Source organism: Ictalurus furcatus, chromosome 5, assembly GCF_023375685.1.
Source record: "Ictalurus furcatus strain D&B chromosome 5, Billie_1.0, whole genome shotgun sequence".
Lineage (NCBI taxonomy): Eukaryota > Metazoa > Chordata > Actinopteri > Siluriformes > Ictaluridae > Ictalurus > Ictalurus furcatus.
In genome coordinates, this window is record NC_071259.1 from 27100286 (window position 1) to 27113805 (window position 13520).

The 13520-nt window shown below is 38.6% G+C and overlaps 1 protein-coding gene across 2 annotated transcripts in view; it reads right to left on the minus strand.

Moving 5' to 3' along the window:
* The window catches only part of pip5k1bb (phosphatidylinositol-4-phosphate 5-kinase, type I, beta b), a 50238-nt gene that overhangs the window by 12524 nt on the left and 24194 nt on the right, over nucleotides 1-13520 (minus strand). For both annotated transcript variants that reach the window (XM_053625539.1, XM_053625541.1), the window contains 3 exons: nucleotides 13142-13259; nucleotides 9274-9426; nucleotides 8056-8352 (listed from right to left, as the gene is read on the minus strand). In XM_053625539.1, the coding sequence (XP_053481514.1) occupies nucleotides 8056-8352; nucleotides 9274-9426; nucleotides 13142-13259 (568 nt within the window). The remainder of the gene's footprint in view (nucleotides 1-8055; nucleotides 8353-9273; nucleotides 9427-13141; nucleotides 13260-13520) is intronic.

Below are 13520 nucleotides of genomic sequence, written 5' to 3' on the forward strand. Positions count from 1 at the left end.
TCACCACAATGCCCCTTGACTAATTACTACTAATAAACAACACACAAGACCAGATGTAGGTCTTTGATATTAGGCCTTATTGGCAGCAAACACATAAGAAGATTATCAGACATTTCCGAGCACTTTAATCCACAAAAGTAGCTCTGCATGAAGCATCCACTCAATTTTCTGGCAGAAGCAGCCACTCAATATTCTGGAAGAGGCAGCCATAAGCGGCACTCTGTCATGGCTAAAATAATATGCTGAGGGTGTCAAATGTGTGTTTCTCAGCAGTGAGATCAGCAAAAACTAAGGGGAGAGAAAAACTAAAACAACCAGCCAGGGAAGCAAGACATTTCCTTGCTATAAATCCCAGGTCAAACAAGACCATTGTTTGACCTGGGATTTACACTGTGTACGCACTGTGTACGCACTCAGAGTGCACCAAGTTTGTTTCTGGATATGAATATCCGTCTCAAAGACACTGAGATACAAAGCATATGACGTCTGTTTATTTGGCCTGATTTATGCGTTAATAAAGAGAATACATTGACCTCCTTCCGGACTAAAGCACTCTCTCTAGGAAGCTTTTCACATGAACAAATGTTTAGATAATCCTGCTAAGCGAACAAAAATGTGAAAGGGCACAGTTTTGACACGGCTTTATTTTTGTCCGATCACTAAATTGTCTGGAATCTTAAAATGTCATGTAGATATGAACAATATATTAAAACTCTGTAATAGGAACCAGGGAAAAAAACTCCTTTAGGCACTACTTTGAAGAAATAGTTATCACGTGTAGGGAAAACCCGCAGGGTGCACCTCCATAAATGACTCAGTGGAATTAAACTGAGAAAATAAATGAGTAAATAATCACAGTGCCTAATCCACCATCACGGAAATATATTACCTAGTAATGTAATTACCGGTGTGACCGGAACATCAACATTGCTGAGAGTTCTCAGTGCTATCTAAAGCAATTACGCTACTATAAAAGATGAGCATGTGCAATCAAGAAGGGGGGGGCATCGGTGGAGCCAGAGGTAGAAATGCCAGAAATGCCAGTAATGGCAGCATGTCGTGTGAATTCTGGCTCTGACAGTTCCTCAACCTCAGCTACATCACTCGAGTTTATAATTTTAGCTAGAAAAGTGTGAATTGTTTTTAATCCTGATTGCACTGTTCAAATAGTTATTTTTTTGGTTCCCAGTCCTGATGTAGACCTCTGTGCTCAACCAGAGGCCATTCAAACCTTTCTGGCAATCTTACTAAAAAATTATAATAAAAAACCCTTAAGACTACACCTTTTATTCCTATCTGTGTTTGTATTTTTTTAGGATACACTATCTGTTCATTTCCAAATAGTCTACTCATTTCGAGTTACATCCTCAATTGTCAAGACACACTTATGTACTTTTATCTATAACAGTGCAAACATCCATTGTAGTTATAGTATAGTTCTCTGTATAGTTTATGTGTAACTACACAGGTATTAAATAGGTAATCTAAAGCAAAACCTGTGTACAAGTAGTATTAGATGTTTAAGAGACCTTCACTATTATGGCATGCTGGAGATTTTGTGTAGTCATACAGCTGAGTGAAAATGTACAAAACCAGCCATTTTGCAAAACACACACCAACCAAAGCCACTTTCTACGTTTTCTGTATGTGACGCACAATAGGCAGAGAATGTTTAGTGGCTAGCACCCACATTTTACCGTGGTAACAGTGGGATGTTCCATGGTACAGCTTCGATATTTTCCACTGCACTACGAACTGAGTAATACTAGATGTAGGATCCTGGTGAGAAGGGCTAATATCTACTTTGCATGGCCTTCATGTTCCGGTCTTTTGAATAGGACCATGCTGCTTTGCATGCCATCTGTGGTGGCCATGAACCTTGAATCAGGGTGTGTGTCAGGACTTTATAGTAAATAATACTTCATTTTATTTGCCAAAGATTAAGGCAAGGATATTCATACTATTCTACCTAAGGCCTTAAATCCAAATCTATTGTTGACACTGTCATTAAATTGTGGTCGGTTGCTATAATAATCCGTTAAATAGAAGAACTTTGTAAAATTCTGTAAAACCAAGGTGGCTGTAAAAAAAATAATAAAAATAAAAATGGTGTAGTGAACTAAAGCCTGAACTAATGTTTGCTACATGTTACATTTTGACTGGACTCACATAATTGTCAGTGACGACTGAGGTAACATGCTAAGTTAATGTTAGCAACTTGTTACACTCTGAGAGAACTCACACGATTGTCAGTGAACACTGAGCTAACATGCTGAAACAACGTGAGTTACGCGTTGCTCTCTGACAGGCATTTTAAGATTGTCATTGAAAACCAAGCTAACTTGCTGAATTAATGTTAGATACTCATTAGGTTCTGACAAGACTCACACAACTGTCAGTGAAAACTGAGCTAAAATGCTGAATCAAAGGGAGTTAATAGTTACACTCTGACAGGACTCATATGGTTGCCGTTGAGAAATGGCATGCCTTGCAAACAAGAGAGCACGGCTGCCTCCGAAACCGCGTACTTACCTGCTATATAGTAGGTGAAATACATGTATCTCAGCTACTATATAGTAGGTAAGCACGCGTTTTGGGACGCAGCCCAATTCGTCTATTTGCACGTACAGCATGACAAATAATTAACTGCACTTGAAGCTTTCGTAAAAATTAAAAATAAAAACACCCAAAACTGAATACGGTATCAAGGACGAAGACCAACTGTATGTCGATACGTGAAATTCTGGAGGGAACGTCGGATGGCGTGGCGTGGTGACGTAATGACGTGTGCCGTTAATCGTACTATGTTGTATAACATGTAAACGGGAAGATGAAAGGAGCACTCTAAAAGCGACTCATGTAAACACCTTAATCAGAATATTGTCTTATTCAGAATAAGGTCAATAATTAGATTACTGCTGTCCATGTAAACGTAGTCAGTGACAGTAAATAATGTTGCTCTTCATATGCATATACATTTGACTCAGATTACATATAGCATGCATGCAAAAGGAGATTTTCAACCGAGTTTAGGGTACATACAGCATAACCAGTTTATTCAGAAACGGCATTCACAGCGCATTCATTCACACATGACATTTTTATACAGTTTAAAAAATGGATGGGGCAGTGAAGCTTTCTGGGAGGAGGAGGAGGGGTGTGACATGCTTACTCAGGGACACAGCATGATTTCTGCTTAGAGCACACTTCAGCAACACATCACCTCACAGTTCACAGGAAAGCATAGCAATGACAACTAAAGAGTGTGTGACCTTCCAGTGCTTACACAAGAACCATTCTGGGCTGAGAGTTCCCGAAAGCAACACAGTTCCTCTTAACCGTTACATAAAGTGTGTGTTGTGATAATCATGCTGTTATAGTACTTTGAAACAGAGATGTAAAGCACCATGAGAAACATGGCTGTGCGCTATAACGAGTATCTGTATGTATAAACATGTGAGCTTTGACATTGGGGCTAAGAATATTTATCATGTGCATGTGCATGATGTCATGATTTTCAGCTGGAAAACTTGATAGCCAGCTACAGTACAGTACATACTGTCAGCAAGACCTATAGGAGACATATAGAGGGAAATCGGTGGAAATCATTCAGTTATTCATCTCAAAGCATGCTATTCAGTAACTACATACAGAATATAACACAACAAGGCATGCAGTAATAGGAAAATAATCAATAACAGGGTGGTGTATTCTATTAGTTGGCTTGATTATTGATAATTGTTGATTATTTACCAATAACAGCATGTCTAAAATGTCCTCTTTCTCTAATTTCCCCTTGGGATCAATAAAATGTTATCTTATACCACAGGAATCGGACAGAAATTATATTTTTATTAATTAAAGAATGACTAGTACTTTTTTTTTTATCAGTTTATAGATACATTTAATGCTGTGGAATGTCCATGAGACAAGTTAGTTACTTTTAGCACTTATGTTATAACAGCTATAATTCCCATACCACTCCCTTTTTTCTTTCCCTTGATTCCAGTAAGACAAAAATGTAGCTTGTCATGTTTCAGAGAAATCGCAACTCCTCTGACCTCCACACACTCCTTCCATAAATGTTAACTAAACAACTCCTTATAGAACACTTTACCCTGTCAATGATTACACATTTTTATTTGTTAAATAATGTGTGTGTGTCAGGGGGGGGTGGGGGTGGGGGGTTGATTTTCACTGCAGCTGGAACTACTGTTACTTTAAGCCTAACCTGTCTTTCTTCACATATTCACAAAAACAAGTTCCCACAGTCATTGGGACAGTAAAGGTTATGCTTCTCCTCCTTGTGACTCGCATTAGTGCTGATCCTGTTAGCGCCTTCCTGCCCAGGACAGACAGAGGGCAAAAAAACTAGTTTTACCAAGAAAAGTGAAATACTTGGGGCTTCAGAGAAACTGATCATTATACGTGGAACTTGTAGAGACTAAAAGAACAGGTATGGTCCCTTACGCCTTCAGAAAGGAAATGCTTTGAAAGCATTGTGGTAGATAAATGTTGGTAGATAAACAAGAAGTGGAGGACTTTACTGGAAAATACCCAATGCTTCATGAAGAGCAGATTCACAAATCAGCCACAGAAAAACGATTAACCAACATAGTTGCTTTGTTACACAAAATGATTTCACATGAGGAAATTCAAGCAGTTGCTTGATTATGTCATGATATCCTGTTTCAACCCTGCAGTATTGGAAGTCACTTCACTAGGCCTTATAAAGCGTTGTAATGGGTCAGATAACTCTAAAGTTCAATTCAATTTAATTCAATTAAATTTTATTGGTATAGCACTTTTAACAATGGACATAGTCACAAAGTAGCTTTACAGAAAGTCTTATAAACTTGCTTAGGTCATATTAACCAAGACGTCATGCTTCCAGTTTATTATTTAGTTGACGCATAATCAGTATCTATTATGAATTACTCAGGACCTACAGCGAAACTAATAGGAAAAGCTATGTAGTTGAACAAGAGAAGAATCTAAGTCTAGAGTTTAGCAGGTTAACGTCATAAGATTGTGAATGGTTTTTGAAAGGATTAACAAGAAACTCATTAAACTGATTTAAGGCATATTGATATATTTCGATTTGTATATATATATATATATATATATATATATATATATATATATATATATATATATATATATATATATATATATTGTGCCTCAACTTCAACAATTTGCTTCACTAATATTTCCTCATAGTCCATTTGCATGTCCTCAATAATAATTGTTGAATAATCAGCACATTCCATGTGTAGGATGGGCAAAATAAACACGTGTACACACCAAACTAGTGTTTAAACTGCATTTCGGTGAATAGGAAAAAGTGGGAGGGGTCATAACAAGGGTCAAAGGCCAAAGAATCCTGTTAAGGGTTCATAAATATAATAGCAATAAAGCAATTACCCAGCCCCAAACAGAAAACACTGCTCTATCTGTAAGCATTGTTTTGTCTATGTTATCTAATGGAAAAAACTGCATCATGTATGACGTCAAAGGTCTGAAGGTCTGAAATAGAAAGGAATGTAACAGCGAAGAATTTTCAAGCACTGCCTTTGCTGTTTTGGATGAACATTCCCATATCAGATAATTAAGGAACTTGGACTGCCATCATGTCCCGAATCCTATCTCTCTTAAGTAAACAGATAGTTCACCTCCTCAGCCCACTTGGAGTCTGTCAATAAGCTCCTGTGATGTGCAGAAGAAGTCTATATGAGTCATTTATCTTATCTTATCATGATAAGATCTCAGCTTTGGGGCACAGATACTTGTAAAAATGTAAACTTTTACAAAACCAAGCCATTTTTTTTTTTGACTCTATGCTCCATTATGTTGCACAATAACAAACCAACATGCCTGAAAGTATTTTCCTTTCAGTGCATGGGCAGGGCAGACACCCATCTAACTGCCTCAAGGTTTAACAAACAAAAAAAAAAAAGAAAAAAAAAGGGAGTAACAATGTTCTTGGAAATAAATATCACGGATGACAAACAAACCTTTGAGTCAGGAGTTCCTTATTCAGCGTTTCTATCTTTAAGACAAATACAATTAATTTTACAAACAGATATTCATCTGCTTCCTTTCACTTTCATTTACTTCTCTAGAACTGTTTAAACAAAAGCAGATTGTTCAACATGATACGTCACATCATGCAAACAAAAACCGGCAACACTGATGAGTTTCATTCTACCAAGTGTTAGAGTGCCCCAAAATATGTCATTTTTAAAGGCAAACAATTTAGATAGATTGAACAACTGTTTATTGTGTTTTGTAATATACAATAAATGAATGTAATATGAACTATTAAAATCTCTACATTACACTTTACCTTCACTAAATATGCCAGGGCCTATGAATATACATTAATTTATATTCTCTGAAAATAACCACATTCTACTTCCATCAATAATGGCATTTGTGAGTTGAACTAGTTAATTATATAATTGTTATAAACCTTAATATGGTGTCTGAACTTAGGATTATGACTAAATGTTGAAGAGGACACACAGCGTTTGGTTCAACTCCTGCTGAACGGCAATAACAGTCCCTGACGCTAGGGTTGAGTTAATCATTTAAACACCTAACCTTTATGACAGAATCCCAAGTACAGGTAAACATGAGAGAAATTTCACTATAGGTCTCGGTTTGCGTTATCATACACCTGATTTACATAACAGTAGCCAAAATTGTCAGAAAATATCAGATCAACCAAGACTTTGCTCATTAGCTAAGTTAGCAGGACTTCCAGCTAGCAAGCTAATCGAATGCTAGCAAGCTAGCTCACAGTAGCATTTCAGCATTTATCGTGACTTGCATTTTCTGTAAAAGTCCAACATAACAATTATATACTTTGATATAATTTTGGTAGATCCAAAATATTTTTAACAATTAACAATTTAACTGTATTAAAGTTAAATCAATAGCTAGCTGTGCATGCTAGTTCTGCAGCTAAAGGTTAGGCCTATCCTCTAATCATGGCTGAAAACTTTGACTTTTGTCATAAATGGTCCTTGGATTTGTTTCTCAGAAAATCTCTATATTTTAAATAGAGCAATGTGAATTTAAAGCATTGACCATCTATCCATTATCACCCAATAAAAAGATTTTAACTAAAAAAGCAGGTTAACTGTGCTATTCTATATGAGACAGTCCATAAATCCAAATTTATCAAAGGCATTACCACTAAATAGAAAAGGGTTAGTATGTAGTTGCTGTCAATTAAATTTGTGAGAGATAGGCTTTTAGTGAAACACACACACACACACACACACACACACACATATACACACACACCTGCTAACAAGCAGTCAGAAACTGTGAAACTGTCACAGGTTAAAAAGTGACCAAATAAATACAGTTTTCGGATATAAATATTGACATAAGGTGCTTTTTGTAAACGCAACGTGGCTGGTCTGCCATTAGAGAGTTATTACATAGCGAATAAAATAAAGCCCTCATTGTTTTCACACAAGCAAAAAGGAAAGATGGACGTTATCTTCAAGATCTACCTCATCTGAAAAACCCTGCTTACATAACATCCTTTCAGATCTGGGTTTCTGGGTCAGTTTTACCTCTTACCACAAGGTAACAAAAGCTGGTAAAATAAGAAGCTGTGCCCTGCATCAGCATTATTATTATTATGAAATACATTACGCATACAGGTCAGCACATAATCGTTATATAAACCTTAATATGGTGTCTGAACTTAGGATTATAACTAACTTTGGAAGAGTACACACAACGTTTGGTTTAACTCCTGCTGACCACAATCAGTAGCAATAACAGTGATTAGTGCCTGACGCTGGGGTTCATTTAATCAACACCTAACCTTTATGACAGAATCCCATGTACCACATAAACCCCCCCAATGAATCAGTGCATAATTTTCATGATTATAATTCTGAAACGACCACGATCGGTATCCCTCACAAAGAACGCTGATTTTACCAGGGTGATCCTACTGGTCCTGGTGAAATTTGTATTTTCTACAAACTGAGACTAGATTTTGTTGTAAACAGCGTAGCAGTGAGAACCTACCCGACAGTCACGCTGTAGGGTCTTCATCAAAGCGTTGTAGGTCTCTGTGTCAAAGTACAGGCCTTCATGCAGGTCCTGAAAGTCCAGGTCCTTGTAAGTAGGACAGGACTTCTCTCGTTCTTTTCGAGAGGCCCGCCGCTTGTATGTGGAACCTTTGAGATCATATTTGTAGTGCATTTTTAACGAGCGCGGCAGGACGTTGTTCATAACCACCACGCGGATGTTCATTCCACCCGACTGCATGCAGTAGAGACCGTAGAACTTTGGCAAGAGCGTCCGGGGGTTCTGGTTGAGGTTCTGTGCAAATACATAAGAAAGAGAAAATCAGATTGCGTGTGGTTTATGAAACCACCAAACAGTTTCCAGTTATAGCAACTGTTTATCTATATACTGTTTAACAGTATAATACACAATTTAGGTTTATTTTCAATACATTCAGAGCATTGCTCGCACTCTCAGTTCGCTGGTGGAGACTGTGGTCATATAAGAAGGCTGTATATTACAGTATATACACAATAGTTTAAGGGAAACTAAAATGTTTTTAAATTTTAAATACCTTCACACATTAAATAGATATTGAAAAAGGGCCTAGTTTCCTACAAGTATGATATAGTTAAGACTGAGTGTTCAATGTAATGCTTGCTCGACCATTTAAGTACAGAATAAACACAACAGGGTGTGCTGTTATAATAAAGTAATCATAGGTGGGGTGGTGTCAAGTAGAGTTACTGTTACCACCAAGAAACTGATTATTTTCAACATGACCCAATGAACACAATTTTCATTTTTAATGAATGACAGGTTATACTTTTAAGCATTTATAGTCACATGTAATGTAGCAAGGATGCAGAAGCATGCATACAGTATGCTGGAGCTTCTTCCTGCCTTATCTAATGTGAATAGTTTCTTTCCCAGTGAGGTAAATGACAAAATCACAACACAATAAATACAATTTGCACAAAGAACACTAAAATGTTGTGTTTGTAAGGCAAAAGAATGCACTGCACAGAGCATTCCCTTAAAAAACAATGGAGGACTATTTCTAAAAAAGGTCCAATCACTCTCCTCCACAAGCCTCAGTGTTGTTTTACTGAAGGCATGTCCTCACAGCATTCACTCAGCGAGCCCTTATTAGGAGCTGAGATGAGAAGAGGAAAGCAAGGAAACCTGTGTGGAGTGAAGGAACTAGTAGAACTCGGAGAAATGATCGGGACTCACCATGTAATATCCTGGTAGCAGTTTCTGCAGAAACTCAGCTTCCTTGTGCTGCAAGGTTTTGATGATGAACTCGTCATCGCTGGTCAGGTAGAAGAGCGAGCCACTGGCCCCGGGGTTGGACAGCTCGATCAGGGGCTCCTTGCAGATGGAGTACTGTATGAGAGGAAGGGAGTCAGATTCATATTGTATCAAAACCTGTTCTGTGCCGTGTCCCATTCAAGCCTCAAGCACGGCTTGACTGAACACACCAACCCTCAAGGCACATTATATGGCCAAAACGGGAATGCCGATGGTGCCCCAGGTCTCCTCAACCGACATCAATGCTCTTGTGGATGAATGGGAAAATTCACACAGTCATGTTCTAAAATCTAGTGGAAAGCCTTCCCAAAAAAGTGGAGATAATTACTCCATTTCCATTTTCCATACCACTTTTCCTACGCAGGGTCTCAGGGAGCCTGAAGCCTGCCCCAGGGATCTCTGGGCTCAAGGCAGGGACACCTTGGACACCAAGGGCACAATCACACACACATTCACATACTACGGAAAATTTTGAAATGCCAATCAGCCTACAATGCATGCCTTTGGACTAGGGGAGGAAACCGGAGTACCCAGAGGAAACCCGCGAAGCACAGGGAGAACATGCAAGGTGGAGGCAGGATTTGAACCCCCAAGCTTGGAGGTGCGAGGCAAACGTGCTAGCCACTAAGCCCCTATAATATTTTTAACAATGGACACTATCACAAAGCAGCTTTATAGACAAACATAAATTCCGGATCTGGGTGACACCGGATTGGATAGTGCGATTGTAAATAACTTCCCTTCTATAACTGTATACTATCTAGTCAAAAAGTGCAACTTATAAACAACTTATGAATATGAGCATCATAGTCATTTCTGAATTCATTACAGTATTCATTAACAGCAAATTAACTAAACCTAAAGCACATATAAGTGTGATGGTCAGGTGTCCACAAGCTTTTGGCCATATCGTGTACGCGGAAGACAAGGATTAATTCTCCGATCGTTACACACCATTACTCCTTTCTACCAGGGTTTTTGCTCGATGGTATTCTTAGTACCTGACCTATCTGTACTACCACAAGGACATGTTTTTAATGCATACAACAAAGCACTTCTGTGAGTTGCTCTGGATAAGGAAGTCTGCTAAATGCTGTAAATGTAAATACTGTACCCTTTCAGATTTAAGATAACAAAACCAGGAAGCCCAGACAAAGCGAAGACAGACAGAATATTTCAAATGTGTCATCTCGCTATGTTTAACAACAAACCAGTCAAACCTCACCCACTTCGAAACAGGTGACAAAGCAAAAAATCTGCGCCATAATCTGGGTTTCTATGAGTTGCAGACAGGAAGACGTCTACATTTCGATCCTCAATCGCAACAGTATTGCAAACACAGACTCACTGACTAAGCCACTGAAAGGGCAGCTTGTGTGATGAGAGCTGAAAGTCAAATGTTTTAATAAAGATTGTAAAATGGAATTATTGAAAGAGATTTTTGTGTCGTGCCATTTTGTGTGGTGTTGTTTTGTGTTGTGCTGTGTCGAGACGGGACGGAACACTGCACAAAAGCATGGCGTTATGGCGAGGAGAAAGAAAAACAAACTCCAGAAACACTGCTACCAATAATGAAACTCCTGAACAAACTTTATACCACAGTCTACATGCACACACACACACACACACACACACACAGAAACAAACACATGCACAGTGTCTGGTTAATGAAAATGAGCATTGAGGTTATGTCCGGAGAACAAACACAAAGGCATTTGCATGTGGACCTGCTGCAAGTCAGTGTGCGTGTGTGTGCGTGTGTGTGTGTGTGTGTGTGTGTGTGTGTGTGTGTGTATGTGTACTCTTAAAGGAATACTCTGGTGCTTTTCAGTTTAATCTCTCATGGACATCAATTTTAACCGTTTTTCTATACTGTAAAAAGTACTGAAAACCTGCTTACTCTAAACTAACGTATAATGAAAGTCTAAGGGCGGTCAATAAAAAAGTTGACATGAAATGTGTATTTTTGTAGAATGCTTTCATAAATTGTTTGGTTAACCATATTTGTGAATCAAATCTGTACCTTTCCAAGGAGTGAATTGGACTGAAACAATCGCACTCGGATTCGGACCGCAGCAAACGCGCCAGGTGTGAAAACCACCTTAGTAACTAGTAACAAGACTTGTTGTTTTCACTTTGTCCTCCAGGTTTATTTTTCTAGCTTATCGCCCTCCCAAGAAAGTCTGAAACGTTTAACTTTTTTTAAAGGACTCGGTTATGACCAAAAAAAAAGACCAGCAGCAGAACTTTTTTCCACAGCATTAGTTGTAACACATGCCCTCACACTTCAGAAAAAATGGGTAGTGTGAAAGCGACCTAATGCCACAAAACCTTTGTGAACGTGTAAGCAATTGGAATTATAATTGTATAAAACTATAAATGAACACTGTCTGCTAAGCCTTTCTCTTCTGTCTGTCTCATCCTAAATCCTATATTACTATTACTGCTTCAGAGTGTAATTGTTGTAGTTTGGAATTTGCCCCATGTACTCTGGGAGTTTCAATTTTCCCCCAACAACGGCCCTTTGTCTTGTATTATAAGTGAGTTTCAAGTAAATAGGTTTTCGGAGCCAGGACATCGTGTTCTCTCCAATGTGAATGCATTTAAAGTTGACATAGTAGGAAAATCAATATCAGTCAGCATGCTGCATGTTTTGTCCTTCTCTTCGACACTTAGCTCTCTCCTCCTCTTGTTCCTTCACCTCTCTACCCCCTCAGTCTTGATTATCTATCCATTCAAATGCATTGCAAATTTACATAAACAAACGCATAAAGATGGGGGTGAAGGATATGACGCTATGAATTATGACAGGATGAAACTGTTCATGCATCCAGGATTTTTAATATCCTGTCTCTAGGCCTCAGTAGATGTTCTGCTCACAGAGTGTCCTCATCTTACTGATATAATCATTATTACATAACACTGATAACCAGAGGCCCAAAGTGACTGTGTGTGCCATTATGGTACATAAGGAAAAGAAGGAGGTAAAGAACTGTAGGTTTGTGACTGTAAAAGAGGAGACGAAGGACGCGTGAAACGATGAACGACATGCTTTTGAGAGCCTCTTCTGTGCCCTGAGGCTAATTACTGCCTGATTATATTCCAAAGAGCAAGCAAGGCGATTACCAAGATGACTGCGCTAGTATGGCTAATTAACGTTAGTGCTCTGTCAAGCACACACATACCCACACCCACACACAAACACACAAAAACACATATCTCCAGGCATACGCCTATATTTTTGCACACTGACATACGCACATAAATGCATGCACACACACACACCCACACACTTTGCACGTTCATGTCCTTGTATATAGTGCATACACATGTACAAGAAGATTCTCGATCACACACAAATGCAGGGAAATTCCTACGCTTACAGCAGGGTTACTGCAGAGGCACTGCAGATGCTGAAATCCCATTTGGACCATCACTCAGCTTCATCAACCACAGTTTACAGTACTGAATCAACTTCTAAAGCACACCGACCAAACTGAACAGTGTAAACAAAGACCTAATGTGCTACATAATTAAGGGGGAAAATTAGTCATTAGTCATTATTTCATAATCCCTTAGTAATTAGGCTGTCTGTTAAGAGTCTAAACCCAGACAGGATAAGCGATTAAGAGCTGTAACCTGAGGGATAACTGTTAGCAAGAAGCTTTATTATCGTTAAATATTAGCCAGACACCTAGTTTAAGCCTGTAATAAGGGACTATTCGTACTGCAATATAACAATTTGACAACTTTTGTGGAAATAGGTGATATAACGCTGACTAATACTTACCAGGTAATCATCGGGTTTGATTCCAAACAGCTCTCTGAAGTACCGGAAGGCCAACGGGGCATAGGTTTTGAACCGGAAGTCAGGGAAGTGGTGCGCTGGAGTCAGGTTGCTCCCCTCGCTGTGACAAGATAGTAAATCATGAAATATACACAGTACAAGTGCAAAAGTCTTAGGCACATGCAATGAAATTCTGTAGAGCAAAGATGCCTTCAAAAATAACGAAATTAAATGTTTCTACATTTTAAAAAAACTATAAAAAGCAGTAAACAGTAATAAATGAAACAAAGTCAATATTTAGTGCGATGACCCTTTGGTATAATAAGGAAATCAGCTGTGCGTTTTACTGGGCATCTTTCAGAACCAGCCACGCTTCTTCTGT